The sequence below is a fragment of the Oncorhynchus kisutch genome, linkage group LG4 (assembly GCF_002021735.2).
Source record: "Oncorhynchus kisutch isolate 150728-3 linkage group LG4, Okis_V2, whole genome shotgun sequence".
Classification (NCBI taxonomy): domain Eukaryota; kingdom Metazoa; phylum Chordata; class Actinopteri; order Salmoniformes; family Salmonidae; genus Oncorhynchus; species Oncorhynchus kisutch.
The window spans coordinates 8,345,164-8,366,842 of NC_034177.2; the positions used below are offsets into that span (position 1 = coordinate 8,345,164).

At 45.6% G+C, this 21,679-nt stretch overlaps 1 protein-coding gene across 3 annotated transcripts in view; it reads right to left on the bottom strand.

Moving 5' to 3' along the window:
• The window catches only part of LOC109881285 (TSC22 domain family protein 2-like), a 46,432-nt gene extending 25,972 nt beyond the window's left edge, over positions 1–20,460 (bottom strand). The window contains exons 1-2 of one of the 3 annotated variants that reach the window (XM_020473444.2): positions 18,096–20,458; positions 8,823–9,254 (exon numbers count right to left, since the gene is read on the bottom strand). In XM_020473444.2, coding sequence (XP_020329033.1) covers positions 9,230–9,254; positions 18,096–19,729 — 1,659 coding nt within the window. In that variant the 5' untranslated portion in view covers positions 19,730–20,458 and the 3' untranslated portion in view covers positions 8,823–9,229. Of the gene's footprint in view, positions 1–8,822; positions 9,255–18,095 lie in introns of those variants that run through there. The other 2 variants (XM_020473442.2, XM_020473443.2) reach the window with 2 other exon arrangements.
• Positions 20,461–21,679: the final 1,219 nt, after the last annotated feature.

Below are 21,679 nucleotides of genomic sequence, written 5' to 3' on the forward strand. Positions count from 1 at the left end.
GGAGTGAGAAGTTAGCCGACTCCAGACAAAAGGGAGGGTGGATGGTAGGCAGCTCTCAGGTTTACCTGTGGTTAGATTAAATCAGTTAGGAAAAAAAGCCTAAACCGTTTGTCACTGCAGCCCAGGGGGCACTTCAGCTGGGTGGGGATCAAACACATAAGTGGTGAGCCACAACTCTTACACAACACAGCTACTGTTGTTTACCCAAATCCAACCAATTTCAACAGCAGGGGCGGTCAACTGCCATCTATCTCTTGCCAAGTGCACCAGTGTGTGTGTTGTTGGTGCACTGGGAGTGTATATGGTAACTTGTGCTTTGATCACAATAGGCCATACTAGGGGGGGGGGGGGTTCTATGGCAATGACCTTGCATGAACTTGAAAATAGAATTAACTGTTGCGAAAGACCTTAGGTATAGAGTGCCACCGAGGTGCATTCTTCATGGGGTCGACCGCTCCTTACATAAATCATGAGATCAGAGCGTTTGTATAGCTACGACGTCTTGACAAAACAAACCTGAATGAGACGCGTTCCTGCCAGCTAACCCGTAAAACAAAACAAAAAAAAAGGCACTAGCTCACAGGCAATACAGTACGTGGCGGAGAGAAAGCCCTGCAGGAGCATGAGACAGCACGTGGGAAAGCCTTTCATGTGCCTCAAACCTGATCAGAACAGGGGCATGAGTAATGTACGCTCGTCTCCGAACACCGCAGCCATTTCATTACAAAAGGATATTCAAATGGTTGGTTATATAACATGTTTTCAATTCCAGATGGGATACAATGTTGACCTATACTACCAAAAACAGGCACTTATTATATTGAGGTAGGCCTAAAGTTGTTACCGAGGCAACACACACACACACACAGATTTAAGTATTATCCAAGTGTTTCAATAATGTGAGTTAAAAGTGAGTCAATATAATGCAAGTGAATGACTTAACTCCCATAGGAGTTAGGCGAGGTCACTTAAACAAGCCAAACCATGTGACTGCATCACTTCAGTTGGTTATGTCCGTAATACCCAACAAAACTGAAGCTCCATAAATCACATCAACATAAAAAAATATCTGTCCTCCTACTGCCTGGTTGGTCTTAAGAGTTCAATATAACACTTGGCTCTTCAGTTTTTGTACATAATCATTTTATATGCGACAGAGATATTTTAGATAATCAAATCACTAAGGCTAATGGATGAGACCAAAATACTTTGCCTAAGCTAAACGAGGTGAAGGTATTCACCAATCTGCTCCTCTTCTGCTCTCCCTAACATTGCAACAACAAAAAACAACAAAAATCCAGCTTTCAAAATATTACGTAAATCGCATCGTATTTCATGGGATATTACACTAAGTAATAGGTGATCTTCTATTTGGAGTGCTTAAACCCTGTGGTGCTACTCTGTACAGCTGCGGTGCCAAAGAAACTTAAATCGCTGGGTCCTCGTGACTGATAGATTACCACACTAAAAGTGTCAACGGGTCCTGAAGTGTGAAATTCCGACCTGCCCCGACACTTCCCACAATGCCATGCTTCTAACCATGCAAACTTGGGGATCGCCAGCCATGGCTGGTCCACACACACTTTGCCCCCCCCCCCCCCCCATAACTTGCTAGTAGGGAAGGCTTGGTAGAAAGCAGTGGACAGGTTCCTGCATATAAACATAGAAAATAGAAATAAAAAGGAAGAGAAACATGAGTATGGGGGAAAAAAGCAGCTACCTAAAGAAAAAAAGAAAGGAGAGAGAGAACTAGATAAGGAGTGAAGCTGAGGTTTAGTGACTCAGTCCAGGCTGAGCTCTCACATCAAAAATTGTATGATGTTCCACAGATTACAATCAATCAGCGCTAAAACATGCTTCCAGAATAAATAAACATCTGATCCGAATGGTATTTAATGCCAGTCAAGGGATCCAGGCATACAATTAGCTTTAAAAAAAATCTCATGCCAGATGTTTTGTTGCAAAGACTGGTGAATTTTTTTTTAAATATTGGACCAAGGCTACATGTGCAAACAGAATCCTCTGTGAAAGGTATAGAATGATCCATTTACTGAGTGCCCGGACACAGCCCTTAGCCGTGGTATATTGGCCATATATCACACCCCCGAGGTGCCTTACTGCTATTATAAACTTGTTACCAATGTAATTAGAGCAGTAAAAATGAAATGTTGTGTCAGACCTGAGGTATACGGTCCGATATACCATGGCTGTCAGCATTCAGGGCTCGACCAACCCAAGGTTTATTAAAATGGTCAGTTTACTCATGTTACTCATGTACCTCACAAGGTTGTTAAATCTGTAACAAAACACTTACCATTACCTACATGTACTTGGCTTTAACTGAACATGTTTCAGTTAAATGTTCTTTTCATGTTCTTTTAGCGCTGCTATGTCCTGACTTGGAAATCTAGGTTAAAGGCCTAGGTAGGCCCTAAGGCTGAAATCGGTTCAACTACAGCCTGAAAAAGTTTGGCTGTCATTTGGTTGTGAGATACAGTATGTTCACTTTGTGAGATACCAGTAATTGTTCCTTTGCAGGAGAACATCAAAAAGCGCCTTAGTGATTATTATCATCCAAATATCATGACGTTTGTACACTGCAAGGTATGAGTCCTTATTCCTTTCATGAGATGCACCCAAATGAACTATTTATAGAATGAGACTTGTATTTGTTTGCTAATTTCCTGCAATTATATAGGATTTTGCCATGGCTAATGCTGTGTTTTGCTCAAACATAATAACATTCATTCTGCTAAAATGCACTGTCTAGCTTTTATTTTGGCGACTTATCTCTCAAATGTATATTTTTTTTTTTAGTACATACATTTATTTTTACTTTGTTGTTTGGACTTTTTTTAGTTTCCCCAAAAAATGAACCCCCTTTTTTGCCACAATATCAATCTTGTCCCATCACAGCAACTCCCCAACGGGGGTCGGAAGGCAAAGGTCGAGTCATGCTTCCTCCGAAACATGACCCGCCTAACTGCGCTTCTTAACACCCGAAGCTAGGCCAATTGTGCGCCGTCCTAGTATCCAGTATCTGGTGTGGCCACCAGCTGTATTAAGTACTACAGTGCATCTCCTCTCCTCATGGACTGCACCAGATTTGCCAGTTCTTGCTGTGAGATGTTAACCCACTTTTCCACCAAGGCACCTGCAAGTTCCAGGACATTTCTGGGGGGAATGGCCCTAGCCCTCACCTTCCGATCCAACAGGTCCCAGACGTGCTCAATGAGATTGAGATCCGGGCTCTTCGCTGGCCATGGCAGAACACTGACATTCCTGTCTTGCAGGAAATCACGCACAGAATGAGCAATATGGTTGGTGGCATTGTCATGCTGGAGGGTCATGTCAGGATGAGACTGCAGGAAGGGTACCACGAGGTGGCCACACCAGCCATTGTAGCGCAGTCTTAGGCGTCTCACAGTACAGACATTGCAATTTATTGCCCTGGGCATCTTTCTTTTGGTGTTTTTCCAGAGTCAGTAGAAAGGACACTAAAGAGGCCTAAGTTTTCATAACTGTGACCTTAATTGCCTACCGTCTAAGCTGTTAGTGTCTTAACCGGTCCACAGGTGCATGTTCATTAATTGTTTATGGTTCATTGAACAAGCATGGGAAACAGTGTTTAAACCCTTTACAATGAAGATCTGTGAAGTTATTTGGATTTTTACGAATTATCTTTGAAAGACAGGGTTCTAAAAAAGGGACGTTTTTGGTAATCCTCATGGGAAATTAATTCAATATATTAAGTGCACACACACAAAACATAAACCGGTGATTCACGTGACAAATATAATTTGTTAAGAAAAAAAAAACATTTTCAGTTGCCTGCGTGCAAGAAATTGCAGAGAAAAGTTGGTTCTCCGCAGCGAATTTGAATGGACTTTCAAAAGGGGAGGGACATTAACTACAGTGTAAAAACACTTGATACACTGGGTCTACATCTCAAAACAAGAGCAGGGCTGGCCTCTGGAAGTATATAACTGCACTGCTCTACTGCACGAGGGGGCCCCCAACAAAAAGGTCCCAGAGGGCTCACGCAGCTTAGATTGAAACGGGAAAAGCTGAGTCCTCCATCCACTCTCGGAGAAGACTTCCGTGGCCTAGTAGTGGGGGCTGAACTCAACTGATTAATGGCTCTTCTCTACAGTGCATTCGGAAGGTATTCAGACCACTCGACTTTTTCCACATTCTGGAACGTTATAGCCTTATTCAAAAAAGGATCGAAATTGGGGGTGTTCCCCCCCCCAATCTACAAACAATACCTCATAATGACAAAGCAAAAACAGGCTTTATAAATGTTTGCAAATATATTATCAATTTAAATCAAATAAAAATGTAATACCACATTTTACATAAGTATTCAGATCCTGTACTCAGTACTTTGTTGAAGCACCTTTGGCAATGATTACAGACTGGAGTCTTCTTGGGTATGAAGCTACAAGCTTGGCACACCTGTATATTTGGGAAGTTTCTCCCATTCTTCTCTGCAGATCCTGTCAAGCTCTACCCGAATGGATGGGGAAAATTGCAGCACAACTATTTTTTTTCAGGTTTCTCCAGAAATGCTCGATCGGGTTCAAGTCCAGGCTCAAGCCGGGCGACTCAAGGACATTCAGAGACTTGTCCAGAAGCCACCTCTGCATTGTCTTGGCTGTGTGCTTAGTGTTGTTGTCCTGTTGGAAGGTGAACCTTTGCCCCAGTCTGAGGTCCTGACTGCTCTGGAGCAGGTTTTCATCGAGGATCTCTGTACTTTGCTTTGTTCATCTTTGCCTCGATCCTGACTAGTCTCCCAGTCCCTGCCGCTGAAAAACATCCCCACCGCATTCTGCCACCACACTTCACCATATGAATGGTGCCAGGTTTCCTTCAGAAGTGACGCTGGCATTCAGGCCAAAGACATCAATAAGAACAGAGAATTGTGTTTCTCATGTTGCCAGTCTTTAGGTGCCTTTTGGCAAACTCCAAGTGGGCTGTCATGTGCCTTTTGCTGAGGTGTAGCATCTGTCTGGCCATTCTACCATAAAGGTCTGATTGGTGGAGTGTTGCAGAGATGGGAGAATCTTCCAGAAGGACAACCATCTCCAGAGGGACTCTGGAGCTCTGTCAGAGCCTCACCTCCCTGACCAAGGCTCTTCTCCCCCGATTGTTCAGTTTGGCCGGGCAGCCACCTTGTTCAGTTTGGCCGGGCGGCCAGCTCTTGGCGGTTCCAAACTTATTCCATTTTTAGAATGATGAAGGCCACTGTGTTTTTGGGGACCTTCAATGCTGCAGACATTTTTTGGTACCTTTCCCCAGATCTGTGCCTCGACACAATCCCGTCTCAGAGCTCTACGGACAATTCCTTCGACCTCAGGGCTTGGTTTTTGCTCTGACATGCACTGTCAACTGTGGGACCTTATATAGACAGGTGTGTGCCTTTCCAAATCATGTCCAATCAATTTAATTTAACACAGATGAACTAAAATCATGTTGTAGGAACATCAAGGTTGATCAAAGGGTCTGAATAGCTATGTAAATAAGGTGTTTTTTTATTGTTAATACATTTTCAAAAATGTCGACAAACCTGTTTTCGCTTTGTTGTTATGGGGTATTGTGTATAAATTGGAGAAAAAAAAAACTTGAATCCATTTTTAGAATAAGGCTGTAATGTAACAAAATATATAAAAAGGGAAGGGGTATGAATACCTTCAGAATGCACTGTATATTTTAGCTCATGACAGATGTATTTTTCACCGTGCCTCTGAGTCTCGCTCATAACCCATGTTGTGGAATTACCTCAAGTAAGTGCTGCATTTTAGCTTGCAAGTTTCACTTCAACAAATACCTCAGAGAGCAGCTGTGAAGAGGTCACTTGGTAACAACCAGAGTAAGAAACCAAATGACTGATTTTAAAGAACGAGGCAGTCAGACACCCTTAGTGCCCAGAACGAGTTCATTAACGGACGAATGAGACCAGACAGAAATGGAGAATAAGTTCTAAGAGAGAAGGGGAGAAAAAGTCAACTCGGAGATAGTTCAAACTTGTAAAAATAAAAAGATGTTTGTTTTGATGGGTGAGGGAGAAATAACTTGTAGTATTGGTCACCGTGACATGACAATTAGCTAACGTAACGATAAGCCAGTGTAAATGACCAGTGTTGTATCAAGGTGCTTCCCACTGAGCAGCTGTATCACGTCAATGGTGGTAGCTAATGGCCAATTTGTTCCATTCCACTTGATTATATTTAGAGTGGGAGAGCACCCTACACAAGAAATAGCCTCTCCCGCTTACATCAAACAGTAAACATTATTGGATTAAATATATGCCAAAATGTAGAGACTGCAGTGAAATAATTGCTTTAGGTAAGTGTGTAAAGGTTTGGGAATGCTGCCAGGCAGAGGCCACAAAATAACACTTACTATCTGGGTGACCTATAGCCCAGAGTCCACATGGGAAACGTCACCAGAAACTTTGTTTGTCCCTTTGGCATTGCCTTGTCAGATAATTACAAGAAAACAATTGTATTTAGAGCACTGATGCACTTGACTGGCAGGTAAAATAACATTCATCAAAAGAGTGATTGCAGACACCTACAAGTGCACTGAGAGCAGAAAAGTATTGGTCCTAGGATACAGCCTTGGGGTACACCTGTCCAGGCTAATATTATGTATTGGATCTGGCCCGAACCGTGGGTAATCAAAACAGTTCCAAGAAATACAAGGTCTTTATTGTGCTATTCACTGAAGAGCGAGCATCATAATGACAACCGTTAAAGAGAGAGTCTTGGCCCCATGATGCCTGCTTGACAGGGGATTTAGAAACGAGCACTTCAGTAAATAAGAAGCTTTGCACAACAATACCTTTATACAAGTGTTCTTAAGGGTTTTACCCATTGGCAGCAGTTACCAAATACCTGAAAAATTATATAAAAGGTGATGAGTGAAACGGTTCATTTACATAATTTATGTATTGTATTTCAGATTAGGTTAAATAAAAGAGAATATTTGATGTCCATTTCTTATTGGGTAACAGTTGTAAAACACAACCTAAACAAAACTAACTTGAATACATTTACCCTGACAGGTCAAATGCATCAACATGTTACCTGGAAAAAAAACCTGAGGCGGAGTTAACATAATCAACATTATGTCTCTCATTTTGTGGGCCTAAACCTCTTTCGAAATGTGGTGTGAACAGAAGATGAACGCAGCCACTCAAACTCAGGTCAGAAACTCAGGTCCCCTCCCCAGAAAAACATAACCACAAGCCACATACACAAGACACTGTCCTCTTAAGCAGGAAACCATAAAACGATCCTGTACACAGAATGCAATGCAAGTGGCTTGAGGCCAGGTGGCCGCCATTGTCTGGTGTTCCTCATCCAGCGTGGCGGGCTCCGCCATTCCCTGCGCTACTACTTCCTTGGGAAAATATCCAGACAGGATATGAACCAGAGGTAATGTGAGCTCAGTGCACAGAGACGGATGACTGAGGCAGAGTGAGTCAGCTGGATGGGGAGTCGAATAAAAACAGTGAACCCTGCAGTAGTACGGGCAGAGCCGATGCATTACGCTCTGGGAGATTGGATGGCTCAAGGACGTGACTCTCAGTAGGGGGCCAGCTGTACCAGCTATGCTGCTAGCCACCAACCATTCCTGCCGCTGTTCTTTAGGGGTCAGGACATGGAGGAGGGTGAGGTGGATCACTGTTGGCAGGGCGTGGACTGAGTCTTCTGACTCAACGGCACACCGTGTTACCAGACAGATGGCTCCCCAGCGTCTGGCTAAACGTTAATTCAGTGAAAGGTTGGCGTCAAAGATGCTCCACAGATTAGAAACAGCTCTGTGCCAAAAGGTGATGAATTTCTTGTGCATCTTTGCTGACACTGTCACAATGAGTCAATCCAAGAGAGAAAAACAGCTACTATATTAGGCCTACTCAGCCCAGCCTACGCAGCCCAGTCCAGCCCCCACCCCACTCAGCTCAGCCCACCCCACTCAGCTCAGCCCAGCCCACTCAGCTCAGCCCAGCCCACTCAGCTCAGCCCAGCCCACTCAGCTCAGCCCAGCCCACTCAGCTCAGCCCACTCAGCTCAGCTCAGCCCACCCCACCCCACTCAGCTCAGCTCAGCCCACCCCACTCAGCTCAGCTTAGCCCACCCCACTCAGCTCAGCCCACCCCACTCAGCTCAGCCCACCCCACTCAGCTCAGCCCAGCCCACTCAGCTCAGCCCAGCCCACTCAGCTCAGCCCAGCCCACTCAGCTCAGCTCAGCTCAGCCCACTCAGCTCAGCTCAGCCCACTCAGCTCAGCTCAGCTCAGCCCACCCCACTCAGCCGGAGTGCAACAAGTAACTGATGACATTAGCATGGTAACCGGTACAAAAGTCACGCCATCTGCTCCATTTCACCAAATCAGGGTCTAGTTCATGGACTCTGCCGGTTAAATAAAGCACAGAATAGGGTACTGAAGCATGAGCGTGACCCACTGAACTCCCTGTGTGTGTCCCCCTCAGGTCTGCTCTAGCGTGTCCAGACAATTCCCTTTAAACACAGTCGGTCACACTCCAGTAACTGCCTGGGGTCCAATGAGCAGGCCTGACGCACAGCAGAGAGCTAATGAGAAGTGTAAGGCAGCCACTGTGCAGCAGAGCAAAGGCAAGAGAGCAGAGCGCAGGCAAGAGAGCAGAGCGCAGGCAAGAGAGCAGAGCGCAGGCAAGAGAGCAGAGCGCAGGCAACAGAGCAGAGCGCAGGCAACAGAGCAGAGCGCAGGCAACAGAGCAGAGCGCAGGCAACAGAGCAGAGCGCAGGCAACAGAGCAGAGCGCAGGCAACAGAGCGCAGGCAACATGACAGACTGGGCTGATACAGCGCATCACAGTTCATCCCTGCTTGTGCCACATTATACAGCGGCAGCGAACGAACAGTGAAACGCTTCAGTTAAAAAGGCTTTGTGCAGCCAGGCGGCATGTGACACTCCAACACATAACTTGTATCCGGAAATCTTTAAAGCTGTGCTTAGACAGCTAATAATCCAGGCATGGACTGTACATAACATTACTAAATGACTACAGGGCCCAAGAATCCCAGGCCTCATCTGCGCTGCAGCTAACATACGAGTGTGACAAGTCACACACAAAAAAAACCTTTACATACCGTACTCCCTGTGACAGACCCTTTAGACAGCACACTGGATGCCCCGAGCCAACCTTTTATGGAAATGCAAAGCAACCATCACTTCAGGCTTTAGGTGGCTGTCAACGTTGCAGTTCTGAATGAAAGGGACGACGCAGAGAGAGGGAATTGAGAATGAATGCACCGTGATTATGTTGTCAGGGTAGGTTTCATGTGGCATCTTACCGCATCCTTTTTTTTTTTATGTATCCCTCGTAATGCTCCAAAACGGTCAATTATTGTCTCCTTCGGTTTTCCACATTCGGGACATGACACTGACCGCCATTGGTCACGGATAGGGTAAAAACCATGTATTGGATCTAGTGCGTAGAGGCAAGACTCAAGGGGCTTAGTATACATTAGCCACCACACACTTGAAGGCATAGAAGGTAGGTTGAAGGTCAGAGTTGATAAGAACCAACAGTGCATAACAATTTGCTAAATCTGTCGTCCCCCCTCCCCTTCTCATGGGACCTATAACTAAAAGGAGAGTAGGAAAGGAGTGAGGTCACCCAAATTGCTCTGTCACCAAATAACAGGCAGGATTTACACCAGCATTTACACCACTTGGTGAATGACAAAACACACACACGCACTGATTAAATACTAGTCTGTTGTGAAACGGTGTCAGATCAGTGAATTAAACTGCTACATCTCTACTCCGCCAGTATGAGTCACGTCCGTTGCCCTGCAGAAGCTCAGCACAAGAGGGGGAACAGGAAGTGCACAACGCTGACAAGATGAAACATTAGAAACTAAAGTTTTTAAAAACGAGGATGTAGTTTGACAAAAATAAATAAAAAGCAGACATCAAAGCAGGAAAGTAAATTCCTTTCAGACCGATCTGAGCAGAGAATAAAATGCACCCAGAATAATTTACATGGCTCTTTTTAGCAATGTCAGATTTAAAATAGCTGAGAATAACCCTCAGTGTGGCCTCTATATTTTTCACCCTCTGTCGCCACTCAATGTGAACCTAAAAAGCCCCAGAGGGTGAGAGGGTTCCCCTACACGGTTGACACAGCCTCCATCTCCTCTCGAACAAAGACTGTGGTTTGTAATCATCGCTGCGGTGATTTGACATGCTGTATATTTTCTGTCTCAAGAGTCTAGTAGGTCCCCTGGCCCATAATCAGACACACACACAGAGAGGCAGAGTGGGTTGATCAATGTGACAAACGGTGCACGTCCAAAAGTGTTCAGAGTGGGATTGATATCATAGCCCAAACCGCTTGACACTCACAAGAAGAGGAACTAAAAACAAACTGATCGAGTTGTTCCTCAACTCACACACACACACTCAAAACATCTCTCAATCCAAGTGACAGGTTCCTCTGACAACCCAATCATAGCTGTTGTTCAAGGAGGCCATCCAAAATGAGGCTACGAGAGGAAACATTTTTGGTTTTGTCCAAATGCCAACAAACTTATTTTTAGTGATGGGGGGGGGGGGGGGGGGGGAGAAACTGCCCGGGGTAAAATAACTGACAGTGACAGGCTACAACATGGGGTAGGAAAAGTAGCCTAGTGGTTAGAGAGTTGGACTAGTAACCGGAAGGTTGCAAGTTCAAACCCCCGAGCTGACAAGGTACAAATCTGTCGTTCTGCCCCTGAACAGGCAGTTAACCCCACTGATCCTAGGCCATCATTGAAAATAAGAAGTTGTTCTTAACTGACTTGCCTAGTTAAATAAAGGTTAAATAAAAAATAAAAAAAGGGCCACAGCGTAACTCGAGATGAGATGAGAGATTAAATATGACGGAGGCCCATTGATTAAAGACTGCCCATCTCTCAACCATGGATGCTTTCATGTGGCACTCACTCAACACTACCGCAGCTCACAGGAGGAGCCCGCTGTCAAAGCAGGGCGAAACAATTGTACAGGTGAACTACTCCAGTACATGTATAGTTTGCATGCATCAAGGAATACAATGTACAGGTTTGCACTCTGACCTTTCCCCTCCAACCACTGTGTTGGTAAGGGTAGGCAACAACACATCTGCCATACTGATCCTCAACACAGGGGCCCCTCAGGGGTGCATGCTTACTCCCCTCCTGTACTCCCTGTTCACCCACGACTGCGAGGCCAAGCGCGACTCCAACACTATCATTAAGTTAGCTGACGGTGGTAGGCCTGATCACCGACAACGATGAGACCTGGCAGAGTGGTGCTAGGATAACAAGCTCTCCTTCAACGTGAGCAAGACAAAGGAGATGATCATGAACTACAGGAAAAGGAGAGCCGAACACGCCCCCATTAACATCGACAAGGCTGTAGTGGAGCGGGTCGAGAAGTAAGTTCCTTAGTTTATTGGTGTCCACAACACCAATAAACTATCAAAGTCAAAACACACCAAAACCGTAGTGAAGAGGGCACGACAACACCATTTCCCCCCACAGGAGAATGAAAAGATCTGGCATTCGTCCCCAGATCCTCCAAAAGTCCTACAGCTGCACCATCGAGAGAATCCTGACCGGTTGCGTCACCGCCTGGTATGGCAACTGCTCGGCATCCGACTGCAAGGCGCTACAGAGGGTAGTGCATACAGCCCAGTACATCACTGGGGACAAGCTTCCTGCCATCCAGGACCTATATACTAGGAGTGTCAGAGGAAGGGCCCAAAAATTGTACTGTTCTCTCCGCTACCGCATGGCAAGCAATACCAGAGTGCCAAGTCTAGGTCCAAAAGGCTTCTAAAGAGCTTCTAACCCCAAGCCATAAGACTGCTTAACAATTAATAAAATTGCCACCCGGACGATTTGCGTTGACACCCCCCCCCCATTGTTTTCCTGCGCTACTCACCGTTTATTATCTATGCATAGTCACTTTACCCCTACCTACATATACACATTACCTATAATATTATTTATATAGAAAATAACCTAGAATAAAGATGTATTTGTCCCATTTGCCAAATACAACAGGTGTGGATTTGGAGTCCCACTCAAAATTAAAGTGAAAAACCACACTACAGGCTGATCCAACTTTGATGTAATGTCCTTAAAACAAGTCAAAATGAGGCTCAGTAGTGTGTGTGGCCTCCACGTGCCTGTATGACCTCCCTACAACGCCTGGACATGCTCCTGATGAGGTGGCGGATGGTGTCCTGAGGGATCTCCTCCCAGACATGGACTAAAGCATCCGCCAACTCCTGGACAGTCTGTGGTGCAACGTGGCGTTGGTGGATGGAGCGAGACATGATGTCTCAGATGTGCTCAATTGAATTCAGGTCTGGGGAACAGGCGGTCCATAGCATCAATGCCTTCCTCTTGCAGGAACTGCTGACACACTCCAGCCACATGAGGTCTAGCATTGTCTTGCATTAGGAGGAACCCAGGGCCAACCGCACCAGCATATGGTCTCACAAGGGGTCTGAGGATCTCATCTCAGTACCTAATGGCAGTCAGGCTACCTCTGGCAAGCACATGGAGGGCTGTGCGGCCCCCCAAAGAAATGCCACCCCACACCCTGACTGACCCACCGCCAAACCGGTCATGCTGGAGGATGTTGCAGGCAACAGAACGTTCTCCACGGCATGTCCAGACTGTCACGTATGGCACATGTGCTCAGTGTGAACCTGCTTTCATCTGTGAAGAGCACAGGGCGCCAGTGGCGAATTTGCCAATCTTTGTGTTCTCTGGCAAATGCCAAACGTCCTGCACGGTGTTGGGCTGTAAGCACAACCCCCACCTGTGGACGTTGGGCCCTCATGGAGTCTGTTTCTGACAGTTTGAGCAGACACATGCACATTTGTGGCCTGCTGGAGGTCATTTTGCAGGGCTCTGGCAGTGCTCCTCCTTGCACAAAGGCGGAGATAGCGGTCCTGCTGCTGGGATGTTGCCCTCCTACGGCCTCCTCCACGTCTCCTGATGTACTGGCCTGTCTCCTGGTAGCGCCTCCATGCTCTGGACACTACGCTGACAGACACAGCAAACCTTCTTGCCACAGCTCGCATTGATGTTCCATCCTGGATGAGCTGCACTACCTGAGCCACTTGTGTGGGTTGTAGACTCCGTCTCATGCTACCACTAGAGTGAAAGCACCGCCAGCATTCAAAAGTGACCAAAACATCAGCCAGGAAGCATAGGAACTGAGAAGTGGTCTGTGGTCACCACCTGCAGTACCACTCCTTTATTGAGGGATGTCTTGCTAATTGCCTAGAATTTCCATCTTTTGTCTATTCCATTTGCACAACAGCATGTGAAATTTGTCAATCAGTGTTGCTTCCTAAGTGGACAGTTTGATTTCACAGAAGTGTGATTGACTTGGAGTTACATAGTGTTGTTTAAGTGTTCCCTTTATTTTTTTCAGCGGTGACACAGAAGGGGCGTGGCTCACATGCACACACTGAAACCAGTCACTTTGTTAAGTAGGGCCACCACAGGGGCACAGGACTATCAATGCTGGGTCCTGGAGTGACCACGACGGCATAAGGCCTGACTGTAGCTCAAGTCGGTGTTGCCTAGTTACTGGGTTTTCCTCTTAAGAGTAGCCCAGGTATTTATCAAAAAAAAAATCTGTGATAAAAACAGGTTAAATAATTGATTGCCGATTAAGATGTAGTCCTAAATTAGGATCCAACTACTACGCCCCCCTAAACTCGCAATTGAGAGTCCGGCTGAGGGGAACCTATCCAGGGAGTTATAATTCAGTTGAAGACCATACCATTCTGTTGAATGGAGCCAATTTGTCCCAAGGGCATCCTTACTGGTTTATTTGGCATTGAGCATAGAAGATGCCAACCTTTCCAAACCTGGTTTCACATTGGAGTTGAAATTGTGTACAGAACAATGTGTCTCTGGCTGTAGGAGTAAACATATCTCTCCGTAGAAGACGTGACATGATTTTAGATGTGTTTCTTACATTTGGATCATTTTGAATTGTCAGGAAGTTTTATATATTTATCTGAATATTAGCTGATAATCTAGAGCCTAGCTGGCTCTGTTTGCCTGCTATCTCCCCTTTAGGCTACACACAGGCTAGCCTCCCAGCTCACACTCCAAGGTTAACCAAACTTCAGCACAGGAACATTCTACACAAGTGTTGGTGAGAATCTATAGGAAGCCTCTCAAGAGCCTCCAAAAGTCAATAAACAGTGAGAGTACAAGTGATCGAGAATCAGTCTGAAACGTGAACAATTTCATGGACTGAGAAAATCCCATGTCAACATCAGCCAGTGCAGGCCATGATAGGACTGAGCTAGACCCTTGACAGAGACTCAACTCAATCCAGCCGTGTCATCTCACCGTTGACTGGAGCCCACCTGTCGGCCTGTCCTCTCCACCAACGTCCTGCTTCCCAGATGACACCCTATTCTCCATAGGACTCTGGTCAACGGTAGTGAAAAAGGTGTAAACTTGGGATGCAGACCTGCTGCCATCATGGCTCCATGGTCGGTTATATAGGGCTCCACTGATGTCAAGGCCAACATCCGAGAACGATTAGAAAAATGGGCTGTTCCCGATGACATTACACTGGCAACAACTTGCTCTGTCCATCATTATTTCTCCCTCTCTACCCCCTATTTATGAGGTGTCATGCTAGGAAGAGATCCAGAGTTACTCTACCCCAGAACAAAACAGAGTGCTCCATGCTAGGAGAGTATTCACTTCAGTGAAAGTATCAGCATTACTTTTAGTGTAATTTATTTAAGAGCCCTCAACACAAAAAGGAGAGGGGGGGGGGGGTAAATATGGGGTTCTGAGTGTCTATAACAAAGTGGGTTGTTGTCCAGTGTTTTAAGGCCGTCCCCAACCAAAAAATAATAATAATAAAAATCGACCAATGGACTTGTCTGAATTTTATTTTTTCCATATAAGGGAAATCGTCGATCCATGTCTTCGGCACCCGGGGAACAGTGGGTTAACTGCCTTGCTCAGGGGCAGAACATATTTTTACCATGTCAGCTCGGGGATTCAATCCAGCAACATTTCGGTTACTGGTCCAATGCTCTAACATACTCACACTGTGTGTTTTTATAAAAATCAACTATATGTAGACTACGGAGCTTGTCTGATTATTTAATCACAGTGTGCTTAAAGCATGACACACATGACTCAAGAGGGAGCCAGAGATCAAGATAGTTTTTTTTTCTTCTGGTTAGGCTGTTCCCGAACCACCACCCACTGCTACTGGCCTTCACAGATTCTGCCATTAGCTCCCGGAGTTGCTGATAATAGGCTACACCAGGGGCTGGCAACCTTTTTCGATTTGGAGTGCGAATTTATCTTACCATTTCTACTGATCTGCATGTTATGGTTTTCATATGCTCATTTTCATGGAACTGTCATTTATAATAAAGACCTCATGTCTCAAAATCATTGAATTGTCATTAATAACTCAATTAAATTTACACAAATCTAAAAGTAACGTCTTTACCTCTACCAACATATTACCTCAACTAACTGGTGCCCACGCACATCAACTCTGTACCGGTACCCCCTGTACATACAGTTGAAGTTGGAAGATTACATACACTTAGGTTGGAGTCATTAAAACATGTTTTTGAACCACGCCACAAATTTCTTATTAACAAACTATAATTTTGGCAAGTCGGTTAGGACATCTACTTTGTGCATGACACAAGTAATTTTTCCAACAATTGTTTACAGACAGATCATTTCACTTATAACTCACTGTATCACAATTCCAGTGGGCCAGAAGTGTACATACACTAAATTGACTGTGCCTTTAAACAACTTGGAAAATTCCAGAAAATGTCATGGCCTGAGAAGCTTCCGATAAATGATTTCAATTAGCCTGAGTCAATTGGTTAAGTACCTGTGGATGTATTTCAAGGCCTTCCTTCAAACTCAGTGCCTCAGCCAAGACCTCAGGAAAAACATTGTAGACCTCCACAAGTCTGGTTCATCCTTGGGAGCAATTTCCAAACGCCTGAAGGTACCACGTTCATCTGTACAAACAATAGTACGCACATAAAAACACCATGGTACCACGCAGCTGTCATACCCCTCAGGAAGGATACGTGTTCTGTCTGCTAGAGATGAATGTACTTTGTTGCGAAAAGTGCAAATCGATCCCAGAACAGCAGCAAAGGACCTTTGAAGATGCTGGAGGAAACAGGTACTAAAGTATCTATATACACAGTAAAACGAGTCCTATATCAACATAACCTGAAAGGCTGCTCAGCAAGGAAGAAGCCACTGCTCCAAAACCACCATAAAAATGCCAGACTACGGTTTCCAACTGCACATGGGGACAAAGATCGTACTATTTGGAGAAATGTCCTCTGGTCTGACGAAACAAAACTGGAACTGTTTGGCCATAATGACCATCATTATGTTTGGAGGAAAAAGGGGGAGGCGTGCAAGCTGAAGAACACCATCGCAACCGTGATGCACGGGGGTGGCAGCATCATGCTGTTGGGGTGCTTTGCTGCAGGAGGGGCTGGTGCACGTCGCAAAATAGATGGCATCATGAGGTTGGAAAATGATATGGATATATTGAAGCAACATCAAGACATCAGTCAGGAAGTTAAAGCTTGGTCGCAAATGGGTCTTCCAAACGGACAATGACCCCAAGCATACTTCCAAAGTTGTGTCAAAATGGCTTAAGGACAACAAAGTCAGGGTATTGGAGTGGCCATCACAAAGCTCTGACCTCAATCCTATAGAAAATGTGTTGTTGGTTAAGGACTTGTAAAGCAAGCATTTCACTGTAAGGTCTACCTACACCTGTGGAATTTCGGCACGTGACAAATAAAATGTCATTTCTATTGCCAACTATGTCAAAAAATAACTTTACATAAAGCCAACAAATAAAAACATGGCAGCCTGCAGGTAGAAAGCACCCTGGTAAAAATACAGCTACAAATGGCCTGTCTGCGAGGAACTTCAAACACTGCATAAAATATTCTGGATCCTCAGTTTCTGCGCCAGTGCGTTCCAGACAGACACAGCTGTATTTGCGCAAAGGATAAGTAATGAGCTAGGCCTATTTGATGACGTTTCCACCGATTCTGAGCGTGACTTTTTTTTCAGAAATACTATCAGATCTCCAAATGAGCACATTTATAAGCCTACATTTGCATGCAGGCCAGGTAGTCTAGGCATAATTCTGTGCGTAATCAGGTGCGAGTCCTTACTCAACATTGACAGGAGCGTTCCAAACAAAACACAATGAATAAATTGACAAGTCGTAAATGGAATGAAAAACTAAAACTTGTTTATCACAAGCGTAGCCTAAGTTGTGCACTCCGCAAACAACGTGTCCACTACGACAATGACAACTTTAAAAAGAATAAGAAGAAAAATAATAAATTGAATGCCTTTCACAGAAATTACAGTAACCAAACAAACATTGGATATCTGAAATTATGGTAATTAAAGGCAAATGCACTACTGGTGAGCCATTCCTGCAGTCATGACTAAAAGTAAAAAAAATTAAAGATATATATATATATATATATATATTTTTTTTTTAAATCAACCAGTAGGCACTAATGAAACATATTAAAAAGGATTCCTCCCTCCATGCCAGTTCTCTCTGGCGCAGTTCTCCCCCCTGCCACCCTCCTCCCCCCACCCTGCCCTTCCCCAAACTCCACATTTACCTTCTGAACACAACCGCGAGAGATGTTTTTACATACAAGTAAACATTTCCAGGAATAGCATACCTCACACTAGCCTTGGCAAGAGGAGGCCTTCACTACACAACATTGAGTATGACCGCACTGCTGCAGAATGCCACGGGAATGTGTAACATGATGGCAGTCTTCCAGAAACAGCCCTCAGTCCCTCAGCGCTACTCAGTTTTCTAACACTTGAGTTTTGTTTACATCTTAACATGATGCCCATTGACACCCCATTGAGAGTGAATGGATAAACACCTTGGCTGGACACTACACTACACAGATAAGGTTTATACATTGAGCTAGGCCCCCCAACATTTGAAGTGAATTTAAAACAAATCTCTTACCCATCCTCATCTCCATCCATGGGAATGGCTATCCCGAACAGGCTGTTGACGGTGGGAGTGGCCAGCTGCAAGCTCTCAGGGATGAAAGGCCTCATGCCATCTTTTCCAGGGGTTGCATTGGGCTGAGGAAGGGTGTCCGACCTCCTGCGGCTGTCGTCCCCCTGGCTGGCCGTGGGAAGGCCCTGCCCGGCTGTGGCCTCACCGCGAGCTACCTGGGCCAGGGGGAGTCCTCCTGGGTCAGGGGCCTGGCTTGGCATGCCTGGGGGGGTGTTGGTGGCACTGGACACTGTGGCAGGCACATTCTGGACAGCGGAGGCCCTGCCCATTCCTCCTGAAGGCTGAGGATGACTCACCGGCTGCTGTAGGGCAGGAGACATAACGGCCCCGCTGGCTACCTGCAGCAACAGGCCATGGGTCGAGGCTAATGGACTGCCGTGCAAAGACCCAGACAGCTCTCCAGCCTGAGGGGTGTTGACAGACGAGGGGCCCTGACTCGACAGAGGCCCCACAGAGAGGGAGGCCATGGGGTGGGCTTGAGGGTTGGAGCCCTGAGGCTGTAGAGGGGCTAAGTGCTGCTGTCGGTAGTCCAGCTGACTGGGGTGCATTCCAGAGGGATGAGCGGAGTAGGCAAACTGCTGGGCCTGCGTGGCAAGAGGCACAAGGGGCGATTTTTGCAGCATGCCACCTTGGGGCACGCCATTGAGGCCAATAGGGTGAAGCATTTGGGGGACAGCGGGCTGCACGTTGGCCTGTGCCTGCGATACCGTCGCTGAGTACCCTGTGGGCTGTAAGGCATTCGCCCCACTCCCTGTCTGGGGCTCTTGGCTGTAGCCTTGCTGCTGAAGCTCCGGAGGGTGGCCATGGTGGAAAGTGTAGTAGCCACTATCACCTGTGGACTCCTGAGCCTGTGTGGAGAGAGTACTAGGAGCAACCACATTGCTTCCTGTGGTCCCTAGCCCACTGTCTGCATTGTGGTCAATAGTGACAGCGTGTTTTATGCTATCCACAGTCCTGCTCATGCTAGAGCCCTCTGAATCTCTCTCATAGAACTCAATACATGTCCATCTGCCCCGTCTGAAGGGCTCTCCTGTACTGTGGTCAAGTTTAATGACCCTGAAACGTGAACTACAGCTTGTCGTCGTTGTAGAGCTAGGCGCCGCGGGGGTCGTTTGAGATACACTTGGGGAAACATTTGCAGCAGGGCCAGCGTTGACTGTTGTCAGCTGCTGGGTGGCAGAGGTTGGAATGGAGGGCTGACTCGCAGCTGGTACAGGAACACTACCCCCTAAAAATTGTGGGTTGATATGGCTCAGGCCTGTACTTCTAAGAGCATGGCTCCCATTAAAAGGACCTGTTGCAGCTACTGGCTGCCCCTCTTGAAGTAAATGTAAGGCCATGACAGCTGCCTCCGCCTCCCCTGCATTGTTTAAAGTCTCCTCAGATGAACTTCGATCACATACTCCCGGATCGACCAGGGACACGTCGAATATTTTGGATGACACATCCTCGGTCCTGGATTCGTCCGGGTCGTCCAGACTCTCGGTGTCATCCGTGATGCTACTGGCCGCCACCTGAGCCTGTGTCACACTCGTAATCTGAAAACAACTCTTCTTCTTTGCTGGCATTTTTGACATGTTGAATATCTTTGCTAGTCACTCAAGTGACTGTCTATTTCCTTGATAAGCGTTTCGTCTGAGCTCAATAAGTGATAGCTTTTAACGAGCTAGCTAAAGAATTCACAGATTATAGCAGGCAAGTATGCGACATATTCCTTGTTCCCCTCTCCTGTTGAAGATTGTCTGTTAAAAAAAAAAAAAAAACAGCCCACCGTCCGAAATCGGACAGAGTAACGTTAGCTTGTCGCTGTGTGACAAGTATCCCGATATCACCACCTCCTCTCCTCCAGTTCTTCCCGAACCTGGCCTCCTGCGTGCGTTATTGTCCCGGCCCCGGAGTTGTAAGCAGCCCCTTGTTGCAGTTACCGCTCACCAGCTGCTACCAACACTTTAGTCTGAGGCGGGCTCCGTTCACCACTCTCCCTTTTAGCTGGCTAGCTAATGTAGCTCAAAGCTAACCAAATAATAGCTATCGGTGTCGTTAGTTCGATCCTTACCTATAAACAAGCCTGTACGACATCATGTAAACAAGTCCTAATGTTCTTCCAAATCTTCACATTGAATCTATATCCTCCGATAGACAGAAATACCTGAATTTAAGAAAGTTTATCTTCCTCGTCCTCTGGTTCTCTCACTATTTAGAGCTGCTGCTATGTCACAAACCTACTTACTAGCAGCAAGCTAACTGCCGCTCTGCTCTTCCTCTTACCACTCGACAAGATGGCAAAAAAGAAAACGAACAGCACTCTGGGAGGGTTGCGCATTGACTTACGTAAATCATTGGAGAATTCGAATGGGATACGCTGATTTACTTTTTAAATCGTAAAAATGAATGAAAACGAAAATGTGCTTCTTTTGTTGTCTTAATTTAAGTTTGGTTGTTAGGCATAATGTCAGAAGTGTGGTTAACTATTAGGTTTAAAATCAGATTTTAGGAAAATATATTGTAGAAATCGGTGGGGTTTATGACTTTGTGGCTGTGTTAACTAGTGACGACCATTCAGCAGGGACACATCATACCACAGATAGAACAAACCCTTTAACCGTGCTGTGCTGTATTTGGCCACACTCTTTTCGATACAGTTACGAACGGAAATTATTTTTCGTAGCAGGTTAGGAGAGCATTTTCGCTAACCCTAACCTAATTCTCATAACCAGTTGCCTAAGTTCTCCTAACCAGTTGCCTAGGTTCTCCTAACCTGCTATGAAAATGTAACTTCCTGTTGTAGCTGTATCAAAGTGCCGTGAAAAGAGCGTTTATCGTATTCTGAAAGAATTTGATATCCCAAACCGGGACACACTTTTTCATGCCACTTCGATTCAGCTACGACCTGGAGTGATTTTTATAACAGGTAAGGTGAACATTTTCCCCAACCTTAACTTCCGGCTGTGGTGGTCTCAATGGCGTTTCTCATCTCAAACCAGTGTCAAATGCTGCGTTCATGTGCTATCGGAAACTCAGAAGTTAAAATAAACATAAATTATTTACGTAAATTAACAAACGTTATTTATGTAGAGCGCATGTGTCAAACTCAGTGGAGGCTGCTGAGGAGAGGATGACTCAATAATGTCTGGAACAGAGCGAATCAAACATATGGAAACCATGTATTTGATACATTCCACTAATTCCTGCCATGAACACAAGTCCATTCTCCCCAATTAAGGTGCCACCAACCTGCGGTCAAACTCATTCCACGGAGGGCCGAGTGGTTTTCACTCCTCCCTTGTACTTTATTAATTAAGGTCACTAATTAGTAAGGAACTCCACTCACCTGGTTTTTTAAGGTCTTAATTGAAAGGAAAAAACAAAAACCTGCAAACACTTGGCCTTCCATGGAATGAGTTTGACACTCCTGGCATAGAGCTTCCTATTGGTTGATTCTGATACTTACCAAGAAATTCAGGATCATCTTTCTACAACGATAAGCACGTCCTAAATTTCGGCGTTCCGACTAGCACATGAATGTG